Here is a 21737-nt window from a genome sequence, read left to right on the forward strand (position 1 = left end):
ACAGTGTTAAATAGTGCTAGTAAGCACTAGATGGTGCTAGATTGTATGTCGTTGTTAAACTAAAACTAGAACTAACACTAGACCTAGAACTAGAAACATTCGGGTTTAGCCGTCTTGAGAGACGAGCGAAAAATCATTAAAAAAGTTCTGGACATCTTTAAAAATCTTCTGGAAATCTTTATAACTGTCTAGAAAGCGTTTAAGTACTATTTGATAACTATAGAAACTATTAGAAAGCTTCTGGACACTTTTGGACATCTTTAAAGTCCCCTAGTTTATTACTAGAAGTAGAACTAACACTATACCTAGAACTAGAAACATTCGGGTTTAGCCGTCTTGAGAGACGTACGGCTAAACCCAAAACTTTCTAGTTCTAGGTCTAGTGTTAGTTCTAATTCTGTTTGTTATTCGGCGCCAGATTGTTGCATATCTTTATTAAACTGACACGCTAGACTTAGAACTAGAAACATTCTGGTTTAGCCGACTTGAGAGACGAGCGAAAAATCATTAAAAAAGTTCTGGACATCTTTAAAAACCTTCTGGAAATCTTTATAACTGTCTAGAAAGCGTTTAAACACCATTTGATAACTATAGAGACCATTAGAAAGCTTCTGGACATCTTTAAAGTCCCCTAGTTTATTACTAGAAATAGAACTAACATTATACCTAGAACTAGAAACATTCTGGTTTAGCCGTCTTGAGAGACGAGCGAAAAATCATTAAAGAGGTTCTGAACATCTTTAAAAATTTTCTGGAAATCTTTATAACTGTCTAGAAAGCGTTTAAACACTATTTGATAACTATAGAGACCATTAGAAAGCTTCTGGACACTTTTGGACATCTTTAAAGTTCCCTAGTTTATTACTACAAGTAGAACTAACACTATACCTAGAACTAGAAACATTCGGGTTTAGCCGTCTTGAGAGACGAACGGCTTAACCCGAATGATTCTAGTTCTATATCGAGTATTAGTTCTAGTGACAGTGTCAAATAGTGCTAGTAAGCACTATCCGCCTTGAGAGACGAGCGAAAAATCATTAAAAAAGTTCTGGACATCTTTAAAAATCTTCTGGAAATCTTTATAACTGTCTAGAAAGCGTTTAAACACTATTTGATCACTATAGAGACCATTAGAAAGCTTCTGGACACTTTTGGACATCTTTAAAGTCCCCTAGTTTATTACTAGAAGTAGAACTAACACTATACCTAGAACTAGAAACATTCGGGTTTAGCCGTCTTGAGAGACGAACGGCTAAACCTGAATGATTCTAGTTCTATATCGAGTGTTAGTTCTAGTGACAGTGTCAAGTAGTGCTAGTAAGCACTAGATGGTGCTAGATTGTATGTTGTTATTGAACTAAAACTAGAACTAACACTAGACCTAGAACTAGAAACATTCGGGTTTAGCCGTGCGTCTGATGACGAAACTTTCTAGTTCTAGGTCTAGTGTTAGTTCTAGTTTTGTTTGTTATTCGGCGCCAGATTGTTGTATATCTTTATTAAACTGACACACTAGACTTAGAACTAGAAACATTCTGGTTTAGCCGTCTTGAGAGACGAGCGAAAAGTCATTAAAAAGGTTCTGGACATCTTTAAAAATCTTCTGGAAATCTTTATAACTGTCTAGAAAGCGCTTAAACACTATTTGATAACTATAGAGACCATTAGAAAGCTTCTGGACACTTTTGGACATCTTTAAAGTTCCCTAGTTTATTACAAGAAGTAGAACTAACACTATACCTAGAACTAGAAACATTCGGGTTTAGCCGTCTTGAGAGACGAACGGCTAAACCCGAATGATTCTAGTTCTATATCGAGTGTTAGTTCTAGTGACAGTGTCAAGTAGTGGCAGTAAGCTCTAGATGGTGCTAGATTGTATGTTGTTATTGAACTAAAACTAGAACTAACACTAGACCTAGAACTAGAAACATTCGGGTTTAGCCGTCTTGAGAGACGTGCGGCTAAATCCGAATGTTTCTAATTCTCGGTCTAGTGCTAATTCTAGTATTGCGCTAGCACTATCACTAGAAGTAACACAAAACCTAGAACTAGAATTATTCGGGTTTAGCCATCTTGAGAGACGTGTGGCTAAATCAGAATGTTTCTAGTTCTAAGTCTAGTGTTAGTTCTAGTTCTGTTTGTTATTCGGCGCCAGATTGTTGTATATCTTTAGTAAACTGACACACTAGACTTAGAACTAGAAACATTCTGGTTTAGCTGCCTTGAGAGACGAGCGAAAAATCATTAAATCATCTTTAATATTTTTTTGGAAATCTTTATAACTGTCTAGAAAGCGTTTAAACACTATTTGACAACTATAGAGACCATTAGAAAGCTTCTGGACGCTTTTGGACACCTTTAAAGTTCCCTAGTTTATTACTAGAAGTAGAACTAACACTATACCTAGAACTAGAAACATTCGGGTTTAGCCGTCTTGAGAGGCGAACGGCTAAACCCGAATGATTCTAGTTCTATATCGCGTGTTAGTTCTAGTGACAATGTCAAGTAGTGCTAGTAAGCACTAGATGGTGCTAGATTGTATGTTGTTATTGAACTAATACTAGAACTAACACTAGACCTAGAACTAGAAACATTCGGGTTTAGCCGTCTTGAGAGACGAACAGCTAAACCCGAATGATTCTAGTTTTATATCGAGTGTTAGTTGTAGTGACAGTGTCAAGTAGTGCTAGTAAGCACTAGATGGTGCTAGATTGTATGTTGTTATTGAACTAAAACTAGAACGAACACTAAACCTAGATCTAGAAACATTCGAATTTATCCGCCTTGAGAGACGAACGGCTAAAGCCGAATGATTGTAGTCTAAGTCTAGTGTTAGTTCTAGTTTTATTTGTCATTCAACGCCAGATTGTTGTATATCTTTATTGAACTCGTAATTTTTACAATACTTTAGCTTTCTAGGGTTAATAAAACAATGCTATGTTATTTGCAACATATTTTTTGTTATATATTTTTGTAATATATTTTCACAACTAATTAAAGTAAAGAATGGTCAAAGAGCTTTCAAACAAAAAAAAACACTCCTTTTTCAGTGTTATTTCAATGTAAAGGGCTTTATCACAAAATGTCACGCTTTCCACGTTAAAGTTCTCCATTTACCATGAAGAGAATAGCTTGCGTTTTATAACTGTAATTTTAAGACGCTATAAAGCAACCCCCATAAAGGAGTTTAAACACCCCGTACAAGCCTTTAATCAGGTTTTAGATGACACAATTAGGGCTATAAAGCTGTAATTTGTCTTGAATTGTAGCTACAATTGTTGATTCAATATAAATACACAAAAAATTAAGTATGTATTATAAATTATATAAATTAAGGGTTTAGATGGATTTAAATTTTTAGTTGTATTCAAAATTATGATGTTCATTTTTTCCTTGATTATTTTGTTATAGGTTAAATCGCAATTGGAAATAGTCGCACATAGAAAAAGTAATTGGTTAGCATGGGCGGGATTAGGCCTGATGTCTGTTCAATTTGGGATTTTGGCCAGATTAACATGGTGGGAGTACTCCTGGGATATAATGGAACCAGTTACGTATTTTGTTACCTATGGAACTGCAATGGCTTGTTATGCTTATTTTGTGTTAACGAAACAAGTAAGTATTTTTACTGAGAAAAGTAGTTCGAAAATTATTTTATAATTTGAAAAGCGTGGAAATGAATTTGATACTAAAAAGATGCTGAAAAAGATACACTTGTCTACATGACATCTCTCTTACAGCCTTTTTGTTGCGCCACTGTTGACGCTTTAGGCCTCTTCTCTGCCTGTAATGTTGGCAGCTTTTTACATTACAGGTGGATTTACAGTTTATAGTGGATTCCGAACCACTAGAGGTAATACTCCGGATTAAAGGAGGATTTGCAAAATCCTTTTACATGACATAATCATAAAATCGGGATTGCGTTTTGTCTCTATATCCAAATCTTCTTGCAATAAATTCCATGCTTATTATACCAGGTTTTCTCATAAAGCTTTGGGTCGGTCTTATCTCGACAATTATAAGTCCTAGAGGTTTGGGAACAAAATGTTTATGAGCAAAGTGGGTAAGAGAAATAATTAGAAATTATTTTGAAGTTCGTAATTCGACCGCTAAAAAGTATAACTACCATAAAAAAAACTAAAACGTCCGCTATCTCCGAAAGTTAGATGATAAGCTATAACTTTAACATAATTAGACAGCTTGGATAATACCGTATCGGTTTGCTTTACGTCATTTCTCATATCTGTCATAATAAGGGTCATAAAATTTAATATCTCCTGGGCCATTCAATCAATTTGAATATTTTTGATCTTGTTTGAAAGAACATTCTATGTTCAACAGATACTTATTTTTATTTATTTGCACAATTTATTTTCAATATTTCGATAAACTTCTAACTGTAGTATTTTAGCACAAAGTTTAGTTATTCATTGAATTCCTCCTTTGTAATAGATAAATGTTTTCCAACAAGATAGTTCGTTTAATCTCAAATTTGTTAAATATCACGATGCAGCAATACCAAAATTGAAACACCAATTTCTTCTTCTTTTTTGATACTCATTTGCATGATATAAATATGTAAGAGCTGAATTAATACGCTTTAGTGAATCAATTGTAGGAAATAATCGATGAGCATATAACTTCGCGGAATACACCTCTAAACTAACTTCTGATATCGAGCGATTTAATATATTTGGATTATTCACTGTGGGCATTTATGAAGCCGCTAGTTTACACTAATAAACCAAACATTACGGATAACTTGGAAGCTTACATCAACTGTATTATTGATGATATGTAATCTTAGCTGCTCAAAATTGTGATCGAAAATTAGAATTTAAAAGAACTAACTAACATACCTCAAATTGTATTTCAACACTAATAGCACAAATTATAACAAAATGATATAATAACAATACAAAAGAATTATCGTACCCGACGTCATCATTGCAAGTATGCAACCAATATCACAATATTTTTATTGCAATACGCGATTTGCGTATGATGCGTATTGCACTGTGATATTGGTTGCATACTTGCAACGATGACGTCGGGTACGATAATTAATTAACACCCTGTATATCTTTACTGATTATATTTATGATAACTTTAATGATGATAAGTTTGACGTTTATGAATGATATTAAGCTACCCCTTAGGCAATAATATGATTCGATATTCGACTTGAGTATTACATATTATATAACCATTATTCAAGTTTAATTATTAAATCCCCCATAATTCAAGCAACAAAGTCAATATTGAGTATATATAAAGTTAATATTTGAGTAGTGGAAATTAACACTGGATATTACTGGCCGCGCAGATTTTCCAGAACATTTTAGCTGCCTCAGGGGTAATAATTGTATATGCGAAACGTCACGAGTTAATAGACGGAGAGTACAATATTAATGCCCGTGTTCTATCGACGTACTTCACTTCTATCACTCCGAGTCGGTGAAAGATTTACAAAATGCAAATTTCCAGAAAAAATTGACTAAATAATACAAAATTACTAAAATTCTACTAGCGGCATCTATGAGTAACAGTTAAGTTTTAGGAAAATAGGTCAACGATATACGCTATATATATACTAAGACAGATTACTGTCTTCAGTTCATCACGATACAATAAATATTATCGTGGAGCTAAGCCTCCAATAACAAGAATAAGAACAGAGAAAGAAGTGACACGCAAAGTACTCATACAAACAAGCATAAGATAGGAACACAGTCTAATTCGCGCATTCAACTTGATCATGGACGAAATAGTATCTGATGTGAAAAGAGTTGGAAAGGATTATCAGTTGGGAAATGATGAACTGAAAATAGTAAGCTATGCGAATGATGCTGTCCTGTTGTCGGTGGATGAAGATAACACTCAGAAGATGCTGTATCAATTCGAAGAAACAGCAACAAAATTCAACATGAATATCTTGGTGTCAAAATAAAATACTTGGAATTTGATGAATATTAAAAATCCTGCAAAGAAGAATCTAATTACTTCTATACAAGACCTTAATACGACCAGTACTAGCTATGAGTCGGAATCATGGACACAACTTCAAATTGTATCTTTTATATTGCGAACAGGAGATAGTTAAATTTATCAAAGTGCAAAGGTTGAGATGAATTGGCCATGTAGCCAAAATGAACATTAAAAGTACCTCAAGAATTATCTTTGATCACCATGGGTCTATGGGTAGAAGATCGGTTGTGAGGTCGAAGAGACGATTTGTGGACGATGTGGAAGACCTAAGGCGGCTAAAGATTAGGGATTGAAGACGACTGGCGCGAAATGGGCAACTTTGTCAGGCAGGCCTAGGTTTATAACTAGCTGTAGAGCCAAGCATGATACTGTAGATAAGCCTTGTGATAAAGTGCTCAAAGATTTCTAAGGGATATCCTTGCGATAAATGAAACTTAGTTTTGATCCCTACACTTGCCTCCAATATTGCATGTACATCATTAAAATCGCAAAAGTAGTAAAAAATTATTTCATTCCAATATAATTCTAATAAATAATACCAATGATACGTTTTCATTTCACATGTTCAATTATATTGTTAATCAAATATTTTCTAGAAAATTTTAGTTTCTGATATCATTCAATTTAAAACATCATTTAACACGCAAATATTATAATACTCCATAGGCTGACGTTCTGTGGAAATGTTAATAAAATGTTATCATCACTAAATATGAAATTCTTTGTTCTTAAAAATCTATTGGTCATTGTGCGCTATCATTAATATTAGAAGTATCATCCGTTTTTGGTTCACTATTTGTGCTCATTGTCGCTATCATCACTGCTAATCTCGTTTATTACAATTTATTACATTCAGTTCTGTATTGGGTAGCTGTATTTTAAAGCGCCCTTCACACGATCAATATATATTGTCATTATCTAAGTATTGACAATATTATTAAACGTGTGAGTAGAAAGATTGACATATTGTCAATATTAAAAGTATTGATGGGATGGTATGACGAAAACGAAAATATTTGATATATTGGCAATCTGAGGGAGATATTGACAATCCTACGTTAATTGGATTATATTACGAATTATATCGCGCAATAATGAATTCAGACAGATATACTTTAATGGAGGAAAGAGCTGTTAACTCCCCTGATGGTTCATTAACACATGCAAACATGACATGACATCTTTGACTGCCAACGCAAAACTAAGTAGATTGTCAATAAATATTGATAGCCTGAGGCAATTACAGTTTGACAATATTTTATTGACAATATATATTGATCGTGTGAAGGGCGCTTTAAGCAACTCTTACACGATCAATAATATTAACAATACCTTAGCATATTAACAATAATAATAATTTATTGACGGTAAATATTGATGGAGTATTGATAAAAACCCGGATTTTCTGATTTTCGGGAATCAATACTGAAAATTGGAGGGGATATTGACAATACTATTGACCGTATAGGGTTGGCGCCAATATTTCCATCAATACTCAGTGTAATACTCAACATTCAAAATTAAATACTTCTATTTAATTGTAGCAATAACAAAACATGTCTATCAACACACTGAAAAAACATGTTATTTTAGCCCAGATGATTTGAAAACAGGTTTAATTCTAATTTTCTACATTACACTCAGTCTTGTAGAACTTATATAAAGGCTTCACAGGTTTCTATTACAGCTTTGCTGATAGTTGAATTTTCTTCCTGTGGCCAAGTACCTCAGAGTTAAGGCTAATCTTTCCCTAACACTTATACTTCCTCTCATATTGCTATCCTGTCTTTTCAAAAATGGTTCAACCATCTGTAACAGTTTGTTTCATCCTTTCGAAAGTAGTTCTTGAAATCATCAACATCGCAGAGACTGATTTCTTTCAACAGTACTACATGAGAATATTCATCTCTCTTCTTCATCTATTCTTTCATCCTGTGTTTGCGTTTCACTGGACGAGTAGTTCCAAGCGCCAAAATAATAGCTACACAAGCTTTTGTACGATTATCCATATTTAGAAGAGAAAAATCGGCAAATAACTGAACAAAACTACGTAGATTCACCCTGTTCTTGGTAAAAAGGTAACTTATTGACAAAAGTATTGACAATAATATTGATCATGAGAATTGATGGTTGTATTGTTAATACTGATATTATCAATGCTATTGATCGTGTAAGGGCCGCTTTAGTCATGGGAAAGAAATTTTAAAAATCTTTTGGAGTAGATTCAACAAATTCATTTGGAGGGATGGAAAGTGAGGGTAATTTGCCCAGTATATAAAAAGGGTAATAAGGGAAGGGTAGAGAGCTACAGAGGAATTAACCTACTAGACTCGGCATACAAGGTATACACGAAGATACTACTGGGAAGACTGGAGGAGGAAATGGAGTTGGGGGGAATTTTGCCGGATGGGCAGGCAGTCTTTCGGAAGGGAAGGGGAGCAATCGACAACGTGTACGTGCTGAAGCATCTGGCAGATAGAGAGCTGGATAAGAAGGGAGGGAAATTGTACGCCCTGTTTATAGATTTGAAGGCGGCTTTTGATAAGGTGGATAGGGGAAAGTTATGGGAGGAGGGGGATCACGGAACACCTAATTGCGAGAGTGAAGGAAATATACATGGAGACTATGGCTAGGATAAAAGTGGGAGATAAGCTGAGCGACGTGTTCTGGACGACGAAGGGACTGAGGCAGGGATGTCCGCTGAGCCCAAGTCTGTTTGCACTGTATACGGCGGACCTGGAGGATAGATTGGGGAAGGGGCAAATGGGAGGGTTGGTGGTGGGAGGTAGAAAGGTGCATATGTTAGCATACGCGGATGACATCGTGGTCATGGCGAGAGAAGCGGCAGAGATGAAAGAAATGATAAAGACATTGGAGAGATATTTTAGGGTTAAGGGGCTGGAAGTGAATGTGGGGAAGACAAGGATGATGAAGTTTTGTAAGGGTGGGAGAAAAAGAACAGAAAACTGGAGATAGGAGGGAAAAGAGATCGAGAAGGTTAGGGAGTATACTTACTTGGGGTATGTGTTCAGGGAGGACAACAGGGAGGGGTCGCATGTGATAGCTATGGCAAAAAAGGCGAATAAGGTGATGGGACAAGTATGGGGTTGGGGGAAGAGAGTCTTTGGAAGGAATGTGGCAGCGAGGAAGATTATGTTTGAAGGTCTGGTTAGCAGTATGATGATGTATGGGGCAGAGGTATGGGGATAGAGAGAGCAGGCAATGCTGAAGGACGTGCAAGCTAGATACTGGAGATGGGTGCATGGGGTGTCGAGAGAAACACCGGGGTATATAGTGAGAGAAGAGGTAAAGGTGAATAAGGTCAGAGTGGAGGCGGGCAAGAGAGCAGTGAAATATGAAGAAAGAATAGAAGGGAGGCCAAACTGCGGGATCTTGGGGGAGTGTTGGAGGGAAAGATCAGATATGGGAAAGGAGACAGAGACAACTATTATAGACGAGCGGGCTACTCGGTAACTGAGATAAATAGTAGACGAAGGGTGGGTAGGGAGATGTGGAGGGAGTTGAGAGATAGGGACCGAGATGTGCAGAGACAGGAAAGAAGGACACAAATAAAAGAGGGAAGGTATAACGAAAGGTACAGGGACATAATTACGGAGGGGCTGCCTAGATACTTGTTATTGGAAGGAGATGAGGAAGGGAAGAAGTTGGTGGCTAGGTTCCGTTGTGGAAACGAGGGGAGAGCTAACAGATACTGGATGGCCGATGAGGACAGATGGTGTAGGCTATGTAGGGACGAATGGGAAACGTTGGAACATATGTTGAATGGGTGCAGTGAGTTGAGAGAGGAGGAGTTGGACCGAGGTCAGATCTTAGGAGAGGGGGGAGAGGGGAAACGATGGATGAGAATGGTTGTGGGAGTGAGGAGACAAAGGGATGGATGAGGGGATGATTGGGCCGAGGAACCGAGGGTGTGGAAATGGAGGAAGACGGTAGAGGGTGAAAATAATATATTTATAAGATATATTAGAATGTATTAAGGGGAAAATTGTAAATATCAAAAACAATAAAATGCTTATATATAATAAAAAAACAAATTCATTTGAGAAAACATGTCTCTCTTTAGAAGTCATTCCCTAGCTCATCCCAGGCCGGAAGAAAAAGAGAATTCTTCCAGCGTTTTGTTGTTAAACCTAAAATAATAGCTACACAAGTTTTTTGATGATATGACATCTTTCAATGCCAACGCAAAACTAAGTAGATTGTCAATAAATATTGATAGTCTGAGGCAATTACAGTTTGTCAATATTTATTGGCCATATTGACAACATACAGCCTGATTCAGAGTAAGCGCCTTATTTTTTTTTAGCCACACTATGGGTACTACTTGCAAAATATTTGGCAGTAATATGTTTTAGGACATTCTCTACACGATGGTGATATCATATTTTCAATTGGACGAATTATTTCAAAATGGCGACTGTTAACTTTTTTTTTTTAATGGAATGCCAACATTTTTTTTTATTATTGAGGTCCTAAAAACATTCTTTTTACGATAGTATTTTGTTTTTCTTAAAAATTCATTTCTTTCCCCATCAAAAAGCAATCTAACATTTTAATCTAGTAGTGCATGAATGTTCTACACTCGATGTTATTTTTGTCCAAATAAATAAATAAGTAGATGTTTATTACAAAATAAAGTTTAATTGTTTCTTTTGTGTCTAGCGCTACTTGATATTTGGACAAAAATAACATCGAGTGTAAAACATTCATGCGCTACTAGATTAAAATGTGTGCTTCTTAATGGGGAAAAAAATGAATTGTTAAGAAAAACAAAATGGCGACTATTTTGAAATAATTCGTCCAATTGAAAATGTGATATCACCATCATGTAGAGAATGTCCTAAAACATATTACTGCCAAATATTTTGAAAGTAGTACCCATAGTGTGAAAATTTTTCTACTTTTCGGATCAATAATAAATTTTACAAAGAAATGATATGGTACTCTAACATAAACTGATGTGTCTTGGCTCACAATGAATATAATATATTGTTATGTTTCTACATACATAGTTAGCTGTGAAACGTCAAATATCATTTGGCATATATGTATGTTATCACGATTACTTTAAAAATTACTAAAAAGTAAAATTTTAATTAATTGAGTATGGGTATTTATTCATTTCCACTCTATAATTGTTATAAATTAATGTGCTAATCTAATCTTGTTTATTTTATTGTAGGAATACGTATTGACTGATGTAAAAGATAGACAACATTTAATAACATTGCACAAAAAAGCGAAAAAATCGGGTTTCGATGTTAATAAGTATAATGTGCTAAAAGATCAAATAACGAAGTTGCAAAAGGATCTAAAAAAATTAAATGATCCCCGTAAACGTCTACCTCTCGATCAAAATCAAGATGTGCAAGAAAAGGTGATTGTAAGTAAAGAATACCCAGCACCGTCGGAATTAAAGGTGAAAATATAAAAAAAGCTTTTTTAATTTCTCTATTATTATCCTTCCCTTCTTATTTGTTTTTATGAACTATCTTCTTTCAACTTAATCCTTTACTATCTATATGATCTAGATAATGTATTTAATTTAAGATTAATTTATTTTTAACAAATAAGAATTCAAAAAGAAATCTTTACGAAGTTTTATCTAAAAATAAAATATTTAAAATTTAAACTTTTCCCGATTTTAAAACAAATTAAAAATCTAAATCTTATCCACAGCTTTAAAATATAAAAAGAAAATAAGTTATTAATAACAAAGAATGATTAAAGAAAAAAAAAACGAATGCATTATTCCGTCCTTTAAACTTCTCGTTATTACATTTAAAATGAAACCCATTTCGTTTATTGATTCAAAAAAAAAAAAAAATTCGTTGAAAATCGACCAATTTATATAATAGCTGAAAAAAAAGTAGTTACAACCCCGTTCTTTTTAAAATTAATATTATATAAAATTATAATCTCTTAAAAAAAAAACTTTGTAAATATCGACGAATTACGTAAATTAAATTTATTATTATTATTATTACAAAAAAAATGTTTGCGCTTACAATGCACTATTAAATGCACACAATTGCTGTGATTTATTACTATTTACTACCGTATTTAGGCGTTAAGTAACTTTTGAATCTCAATCGCTATACAATCATTAAGGAAAAATAAACCCGCATAACGCATAAATGAATTTAATTATGAATTTAATATTAATCGAAGGGTAAAAGAAGAGTAAACGCTTCCTATCGAAGTTATTATATAGTTAATTAAGCGAGCGCATCGAGCTTAGTGCCAATTTCATTGTTATCTCTATTAACACGTTTTCATCGGGCTCATTATGTACTTACAATTAGAACAGTTGTTTTTCCCTCATATTCATATTTATTATTTCACTCAAAACGTTATTAAATTAAATTAAAAAAATACATGCATTAACATATATTGGACTAGATAAAGTTATTAACACAAAATAAACAACCATTTATCCGGATTGAAAAACATTTAACGTTAAGATTTAGAAAAAAACATGTTCATATTCATCATAATTCTTTTTTTATGTATTAAGTATTTATTTACCTACTTTATGAATTATTGATTTGTTTTTTTCATATAGGAGTGAATATTTTGTGATTTTTAACTGTAATTTTTAAATGGTTTATTGTACATATTTAATAAAAAAAAGTACTTAGGACAAAATATAAAAATTGTTGCCAATGTTTTCTGGTGTTTTCTTTATAAAACCCATAATCAACTTAAAATCAAGGACGGTAGAATCAAATAGGACTGCTACATCCATTGTTGTTTTATAGCCCACTACAGATTGGTTGCCCACACTCTACGTCACACTATTTGCCACGGCCACTTAACTGTCATTGAGTTCTATGCGTTTGTTGTGGTGTTTTTAGAGGTTATAGGATAGATATATATCAATACAAGATTTACTTTTGAAGTTAACAATGGAATTTTGCCCTGTCTACCAAATTTGAAAATTAACTTTGGTGATTTTATATGCTAGTTTTAATTAGCGTAATTTGCATTGTGTACTTTTATCGTCTCTATCAAGAGAAACCATTCTTTGTTTTGTAAAATAGGAAAGTAGGTAAAAAAACTTACTCTTAGTTATAAACTTTCAATTGATATTACTCCATTAATCTTTTTATTATGAATTTAGATTAATGATTTCCTTCAGTATGGGTATAATAATACATATACTAATTGAGAGGAAAATCACCGAAGTTTGAGTTTTAATAATAAATTTAGGGTATTTAGTGCAGATAATTTGATTTAGTTACTTTCTAAAGTTCACCCATTTTGTAGTAGATGGCGGGATTGAATATTACCCTATGATAAATATTATATGTCGTATACGGGGTATATGATACCACCGATCTGGGAACGTCACTTAGATACCTTCGATCGCTTACTCTCTCCAACATCTAACATAAAATTTATTGTGTGGGATTATTATAGTTATGCATCCAACATAATATATTAAAAATATACCGATTTGCGCCTCATACATTTGAATAGGCAATTCGCATACTTGTCACGAGTTTTGACAGCTGCAATTCCACCCTTAATATGAATAGGTCTACGATATATGATTATACGATATATAACCTCTAAAAATACACAGCAAACGCATAGAACATAATGACAGCTAATTGGGCGTGGCAAATGGTGTGACGTAGTGTGCGGGCAGGTTGTCACAACAATGGATGTAGTAATCCTGTTAGATTCTACTGTCCTTCACTTAAAGTATTTTAATAATTAAAAAAAAGTTCGTATTATAGAATTTTATGCGCAATCTATTATTCGATAGATTTTTTATTATTCAATAGACCATAAAAATATAGAATAGGCAAGAACAGTAGAATCTAAACGAACGTTACATCCTTTGTTCTTTTGTAATCCAGAAAATGACGCAGTATCGGACCAATATGTCACATTAGAAACATTTCAATCGTCTTAAGAGATGCACAATTAACCCAGAATGTTTTTAAATCTAGGTTTAGTATTAGTTCTCGTTTTATTTCAATGATAAATATACAAAAATCTAACACTGAATAACTAAAACCAGAACTAACGCTAGGATTAGCATTAACACTTGACCTAGAACTAGAATCATTCGGGTTTAGCCGTCTCAAGAGACACATGGCTAAACCCGAATGTTTCTAGTTCTAGTGTTAGTTCTAGGTAAATAAAACTAGAACCAACGCGAGATCTAGAACTGAAAAGTTTCGGGTTTAGCCGTGCATCTTCAGACTTAAGGTAGGTTCTTGCAAAGTGTTTTAGTTTTAGTCATAGTCATAAGCGTTTGCTTTAGCTGTAGCTATAAGGAAAGGGATTGGTTCATGCAATATTTAAGCACAGCACATTAAAGGAGGATTTTGACATATAAACAGTCGTACCACTACTCGTGTCAAATTGAAAAAAAAGAAATCCGGAGACAAAACAGTTTCGTATTGTTTATTATGAACAAATAGAAAATTGTAGAGTAATGTGCTTGAATGCAGTTCTATTAATCGCACAAAGATTAAGAAATAAAAGACGACGGCGTTTTGGCAGAAGATCAATCAATAAAATTAGAAAATTAGAGGAAAATTATGCCACTCTGATTAGAAACATGTTGGAGAAAGAGGAAGACGATTTGCAATTTTTTAAATATGTTTGCATGTCGTTCGAAGAGTTTAAGGAATTGTTAAGACTTTTTTTAGCAAAAACACCAAATAAAGGTGCAATTTCACCTCAATTTATAAAATAAAACGAAACACTGCTATATTACAAGAACACAAAAGAGAAAAGTGCGCATGCGTCACGTTGCGACCAATTGTTTTAGCTTTAAGAAGTTAAAAGTTGGGCAACTCTTGGGACTAGGACAAAAACCATTTTAGTCGTAAGTTGTTGCATGAACAGTACTACTATAACACAATACCTGAACTTTTCACTACTATGCCAACAACTACGACTAAAACACGTTGCATGAACCCACCTTTAGTTGTCTACACATGCGTGACGTCATGAACAGTCCACCGAGCTGTGCGCCTATTCCCGGGATGTAGCAGTCCTCTTAAATTCCACAGTTCTTAGTATTAGCTTTATGTATTGTAAAATAGAATTTTATCCGCCATCTATTATTCGATAGATCTATTATTAAATGAACGATAAAAATATACAGTTGCTCACAAAATTGAGTATACAGGTAATAAATTAAGGTATGGAAGATAGATAATTGTGAATATTTCAAATAATTATTAATTTATTTTAAAGCTTGTGATATATACAGGACGTCTCCAAAATATTTGTACAACGGCAGTGCCAACTACAATGAGGTTTTGTACTGCAATGACGTAAACAAGACTTGCAGATATTTAAAAATACCATTCTTCTGACTTAACCACTATGTAATCAAAATTTTATAAGAGATAAAAAAGTTTCAGAACTAAATGGCCTGACCAATATGCATCATCATTGATGAGTGATGGAGCCCCAGTGATGCAACTCAATAATAGTCACTCAGAAGATTATTATGGTATGTCAAAGAGCATTTTAAAATTTATTGCTTACATCATTGTTGAACCATTAAATATTCATTTTCCCTAATGAGCTAAAAATTACGAAAATATCTCCCATATACAAGAAAGGTGATGCAAATGATCCTAACAATTTTCGGCCAATAGCTATCTTACCAATAATGTCAAAACTTTTTGAGCATCTGTTGAAATCGCGTCTTCTTGACTATTTGTACAAAGAAGATGTTTTCAGTAAGCATCAATAGCTTTGTTCCAACAAGCGGTCGGACTCGTCCGGTACTCGTCAAATGCAATCGCACATGTCAAGTAATGTCGTCACATTTTACCAGATTCCATTGCATTATTTAACTGTGCGATTGCATTCGACGAGTCCACGACAAGTCAAACCGCTGGTTGGAACAAAGCTAATATGACTATGTAAGGAAATCTTCCACAACTAAAGCTCTAATTGATCTACATGAGCAAATCATTGATGATGATACTATGTTGTATATTTTTATTGAACTAAAACTAGAACGAGAACTAAAAACATTCGGGTTTAGTCGTAAAAAAAACTTTCAGTTGTCAATGTCAACTTTAATTTTATTATTATATTCGTAAACTTCATAAAATAACCTTTAAAGTGAGTCCAAACTTGACGCATTTATCTCAAAAAACCAAAAAGTTCGAACTTTCAACTTTTAATTTTGACATATTTGTCAACTTCATAAAAAATCCTTTAAATGAATCCAAACATATTTAACTTTAATACTAGTGGAAATACAATCGCTTCCGGTTTGAAACGTCACCGTCAATTTTGACATATTTGTCATCTTCATTAAAAAACTGTTAAAATGAGTCCAAAGATGACGCATTTATCTCAAAAAACAAAAAAGTTTGAATAAAAAGCAACAATTTAATTTTTAAATATTAATACCAACCTTAATTTTTTATTTTTTTTTATTATATTTTTGTTTTTGTGAAAAATATTTATAAAAATTAAAAATATGTCAAAATGACATTGACATTTCAAACCGAAAGTTGCTGATATCTCGAGTAATATTGGAATTAAACGTATCATGTTTGGACTCGTTTTAAAGGATTTTTCACAACAATTACAAGTATGTCAAAATTGACGTTGACATTCTTAACCGGAAGTTGACCATAACTTCATTAATATTGAAGATAAATATGTCGTGTTTGTACTCATTTTAAAGGATTTTTAATGAAGATTACAAATATGTCAAAATTGAGGTTGACATTTTAAACTTGAAGTTAGTCATTATACAGGATGTCACACAAAAAACGCCCCAACCTGTAACTCTGTTATTTACATTCCGATTTTCATGACCCAGGTATCAAATGAAATGGTTTGATGAATACTATGATTCATGCTACAAATATTTTTTTTCCAACGCCATCTTCAAGTTCAAGCGATTATTAACTTTTGTTTCTCAAATTGCTGGGTATATTTTTCTTCACGTCATTAGATAGAGATTGGTTTTCTGAATCTATTGATGTACAATACATCCATTTTAAATGGAATTTTAGTAGAAAAAAATAGCCTGTATATACAGGTTGTCACACAAGAATAGCGCAAGTTGTAACTCTGTCATTTACATTCCGATTATCATGAGCGAGGTATCAAATGAAAAGGTTTGATGAATACTATGATTCATGCTACAAACAAACTTTTTCCAATGCCATCTTCAATTTCAGAGATTATCAACTTTGATCTTCAAATTGCTCGGTATGTTTTTCTTCAGGTTTTCTTCAAAAAATTTATTTGTAACATGAATCGTGGCATTTACAAACTATCTCATTTGATAACTCGCTCATAAAAATCGCAGTGTAAATGACAGTTACAGCTTGGGGCGTTTTTTGTGTGACACCCTGTATAATAGAAGTTTTATAACTGAAGTTAATCTAGTGTTTAATGTGTTTTTTTGGGTAATTTCACATTGATTAAAAAAAATTAATGTCAATGGAGGGTTTACAGCGTATTAAAACAATACCAACCTAAACTTAATCACTTTTGCTCAACTGTATACTCAATTTTATGGCGTGAATTTTGTATCATTTGTTATCATTGTTGATATTATGATTATTTTATTTGGAAAACTGAATAGTTCTGCATTCAATTTAGTTAATAAGGTCGTTGTTAATATATGTATATCACAAGCTTAAAATAAATTAATAATTATTTGAAATATTCACAATTATCTATGTTCTATTCCACTGTATACTCAATTTTGTGAGTAATTATAGAATAGGAATTTATTTTTAAATAATTTTTTAACTTTTTAATTTATTGTTATAGGTTTATTTAAAACTTAAAGATACCTATGAAATAATATCGTTAAAATCAACAACATTGAAGTTATCATGGCTACAACTTTTATCACAATTTTTCAAGTTTAAATATTGACGTAATGACAGATTGGAGTGGATTTGTAAAAAAGGCACGAAACGTTTTTTAATTATAATACATTCAAAGACGGAATATTTATAAAAATCACCCGAACCAATCAATCAATGAAGATTTCGATAAAATAATTTATAACAAAATTTCCACATAGAAAAAAAAATTGGAAAAAAATATTTTGGGTATGGCACAAAAAGATTCAATACAGTTCGTTCCTCCTCCGTTACAACATTTACTTGAATATCCGATAAAAGACGATATAAATATAGAGGATGGTCTTTGTAAGCCGGAAAATGAAAATCTCTTTTTGATCTCGAGCATTGCTTTCTTGCAAAAGCATTTAATAAAAAAATTCGAAAACGAAGAGAACCTAAAGAAATCGATCGATAGGAAATATTCGGATTTATTGATCGTTGAATCTGGACAAAAATATATGAGGCAAAAAACGTACATAAAATTGGTAAATATTGAAAAATTCGATGAGATTTTAAAAAATGAAGCTAGTTTACCACAAAACGCTTTATCCAACACTCAATTATTACCATTACCTAAAAAATCAAAATCTACAAAACTGATTATGTCAAGCATTTTTAAACCAAAAATTAGTTACTCAACACCAAGTACTATAACCACAAAAAAATCCTCAACATTTTTTAACATATTCAAAAGAAGTAGTTCAATTTCAACAAGTTTAGTTCCTTTTAATAGTATTGAACTTGATACAGAAAAAATTATTGTTACAACAGAAAATGAGAAAACAAATAACCAATCATCATGTTCTATTTCAATACAAAAAACAAGTAATACAACAACAACAACAACAACAACAACATCAACATCCACAAACGATCAAAACGACTTAAACGATAATGAAAATTTAAATTTAATACCACGTTACTACTCAAACCATTCTGTGAAGAAACGAATTTTAAGTGAAGCTGAAGAAGAAATTTTAAGAATAATTCCAAAAGAATCAAATTTAATAATAAAAAAGAACATTAGTGAAAAATTAAGAACATCGTCGCGAAAAGCTTTAGCAATAACCGACGATGAAGAAACGATATGCACGTCAGAAGTGAGTTTAGTGAAAAAAGATGATGATGATTTTTATGAAGATCTCGAAACTGGTATTAAATTTAAATGTATGCCTGCGAATTCGTTGCAACCGAAAAAACTTAAAGAACAGCAATCAAAATTAAGTCTTTGTATTGAAGATGAAATGGAATCAGATATCGATTATGGACAAGATCAAAGAAAATATCCTTTTAATTGTACAGACGATATTAAAGCTTTGGTTTCACCTGAAGCTATTGATTTAATTATTAACGAAGTTTGGCCTAAAATTGATGATAAGCAATGATTTAAATGGGAATGTCAATTTTATATTTTGAGTCTTCTTTCAGTCTATTTTTGAGTATTGAATACAGTTATAGTTTACAAGTAATTATTATTATTTCTTTTTAAAATTACGATATTTATATTTTGAAATTAAGAAAATTTGCGGTTTATTAAAAAATAAGAAACCAAATATGGTAAAAATTTATTTTAAATTATTAAATAATTTTAATGAAATAATAGTTTTTTTTTTATATATCATATTATGTAGCCTTTATTATCATTTGGATTAGTATCTAATCATTAAGGTATCTCCACGCCAGGTAAGTGGTTCTGTAGGTAAGTATTAACTATGAAACCAAGTTCAGAAAAATTGCGATCTTAAAGAGATTTAAGCAAGAAGCCATTATTATTCAACATATTCTCAGAAGCAATACTTGATGCCATCATAAACGTTTTAGAAGTGGGATGTTGCACAGACTACACAATAATACTTGCCAAAAATATGTGCGACTTGCAGAAACTTATGAGCCAACTCCAGGATAACATCGCAAGGTATGGTCTTGAAATAAACACCGCCAAGACAATGCTAATGATTTTGTCAAAAACGCTAAAAAGAAAAACTCCTTATTAACGACATCCCTATAGACCAAGTACCCTCATGTAAATATCTGGGTGCCATAATCAAAAGGAACTGTGATCCTAAGCTAGAATCGAACATGCAAGAAAAGCATTTTTCAAAATGAAAAAGGTCTTTAGCGTATTCTTATATGGATCAGCAACACTGAGTCCATTGGTAATATGGGGTAATATATACATAAATGTTTTCGAAATATTCCATATACAGGGTGTCAAAGTGGGCAAGAGAAATAGCTAGGGGGCGTAACTGCCATAGAGAAACATAAAATTCCCGCTATCTCAGAACGTTAGACGATGAGCTATAACTTTGACACATCATTTAGTAGCTTGGATAATACCGCATCGCTTTTGTTTTGCAATATTTCTTATATCTGTCATAATAAGGGAGGAGGAGGCCAATGCCTCTTCAAATGTTTACATTTTAATATCTCCTGGACCATTCAACCAATTTGAATATTTTTTGTCATATTTTCCCTGATTATTGGTTTTTCTTAAAAAATCAGGTTGTTTAGTCTACCCAATAATAAAATAATTTAGATAAAGGGGTGAAAGCAATGTGGGTTTTGCTCAAACCAAGAATGCATATTATGCAAGTTTACACAGCTTGTGGAGAGATGCTTCATGCATCCATAGCATTTGTGACAAAAGGTTTGGATATGCCCAAATCATATTGAAAAGTCAATGATAATAGTTCAGTCTGTTATCATAATCGGTATCTGTTAAGGCCTGATGTAAACACAATGTGGTGGAGATATTATTCTCTTGAGGAATCTTGTGGATAATTGTTTTCAGAGTTCTCAGATTATGTGAGATGGCATTGCGCACCAATGTGATTTACGAATTCATAGAGATGTCTGAATGGGCTACATGTTGCCAGTTTTCTATAATCGCTAAGTCAATCTTAAAAACACTTCTAGAGAAAAATGTCTTTCTTTGTCGTAATTGCATTGCACATTTTTGCCATGCAGTTGCATCGTATTCTAAACATTGAAAATAAATCATCATACGCTCTATCATACGCTTCTGCGTTAGTAAATGACATGTTTACAGTTACCATGGTTATGTGATTTGTTTTTCTCGATGAGGTAACTGGATCCGATTGATGGCACTCGAGTTTTTAACATTTTCTTCTATAATTCGAGAACGGGTGGCGATATCGAGATGCGGTTTTCACTAAAATTTTGCAAATTTTAAGGTGACTAAGGATCTGTGAAGTAAATAGTACCTTCCTCCGTAGCAACTCCACCTGTTCTATATTGAACTGCTGGGCGGGATAGTCTGGGTGGATTAATCCAATCCTGATACCACTCACAGCAGCTTTGTAGGTCAGCTGCTTCTCTGAAGCAGCTTTGGTTTCCGTCGGCAGGATCTCATCTTCCTCCTTCAGAGTGTAGAAGAACCTGCTCCTCTTCCAGAGAGGGAGAACTTGACTTGGGTGCGGACGGTCCGGCTACCACAAGTGTAGATTCTGATGGAGGACTATCCTGCATCTTTTTGGTTTCCTTTTCAGGATCGAGGTTTATCCCCCCCTCGTCAAGGGTTTTATTCATACTGGGCGTCTCCATACTAATCCCACGAGTAGGGCAGAAAGGGTGGTCCATCGAGGCAGTGCTCCCATACCCCGATAAGCCTATTGAAACTGAAGGTCGGCAGGTCTCCAGAGTCCGCTTATTAGCAGCCATCACTTCCCGGATGACTAGACCGTCAGAGGACAGCCTAAAGTGCTCTGCATAAGCTGTTCCACATTCACTTTCCGGTTTTTAATGAGGTTGTGTCCTCTTGACCATTAAGCCAAGATCCCCCGCATGCCCTGCCCGTGGAACAGGTCCACAAACAATAGGCATGCATGGTATAGCGGTTTTGAC

The 21737-nt window shown here is 33.4% G+C and overlaps 1 protein-coding gene across 2 annotated transcripts in view; it reads left to right on the forward strand.

Annotated features, from left to right (window-relative positions):
• LOC111417477 (mitochondrial calcium uniporter) overlaps window positions 1-19342 on the forward strand; it is a 101956-nt gene extending 82614 nt beyond the window's left edge. Inside the window, exons 5-7 of one of the 2 annotated variants that reach the window (XM_023049765.2) lie at window positions 3412-3615; window positions 11192-11428; window positions 17794-19342. In XM_023049765.2, coding sequence (XP_022905533.1) covers window positions 3412-3615; window positions 11192-11428; window positions 17794-17901 — 549 coding nt within the window. In that variant the 3' untranslated portion in view covers window positions 17902-19342. Of the gene's footprint in view, window positions 1-3411; window positions 3616-11191; window positions 11429-15231; window positions 15331-17793 lie in introns of those variants that run through there. The other variant, XM_071196420.1, reaches the window with a different exon arrangement.
• The last annotated feature ends 2395 nt before the right edge of the window (window positions 19343-21737 follow it).

Source organism: Onthophagus taurus, chromosome 6 (assembly GCF_036711975.1).
Source record: "Onthophagus taurus isolate NC chromosome 6, IU_Otau_3.0, whole genome shotgun sequence".
Taxonomy (NCBI): Eukaryota; Metazoa; Arthropoda; class Insecta; order Coleoptera; family Scarabaeidae; genus Onthophagus; species Onthophagus taurus.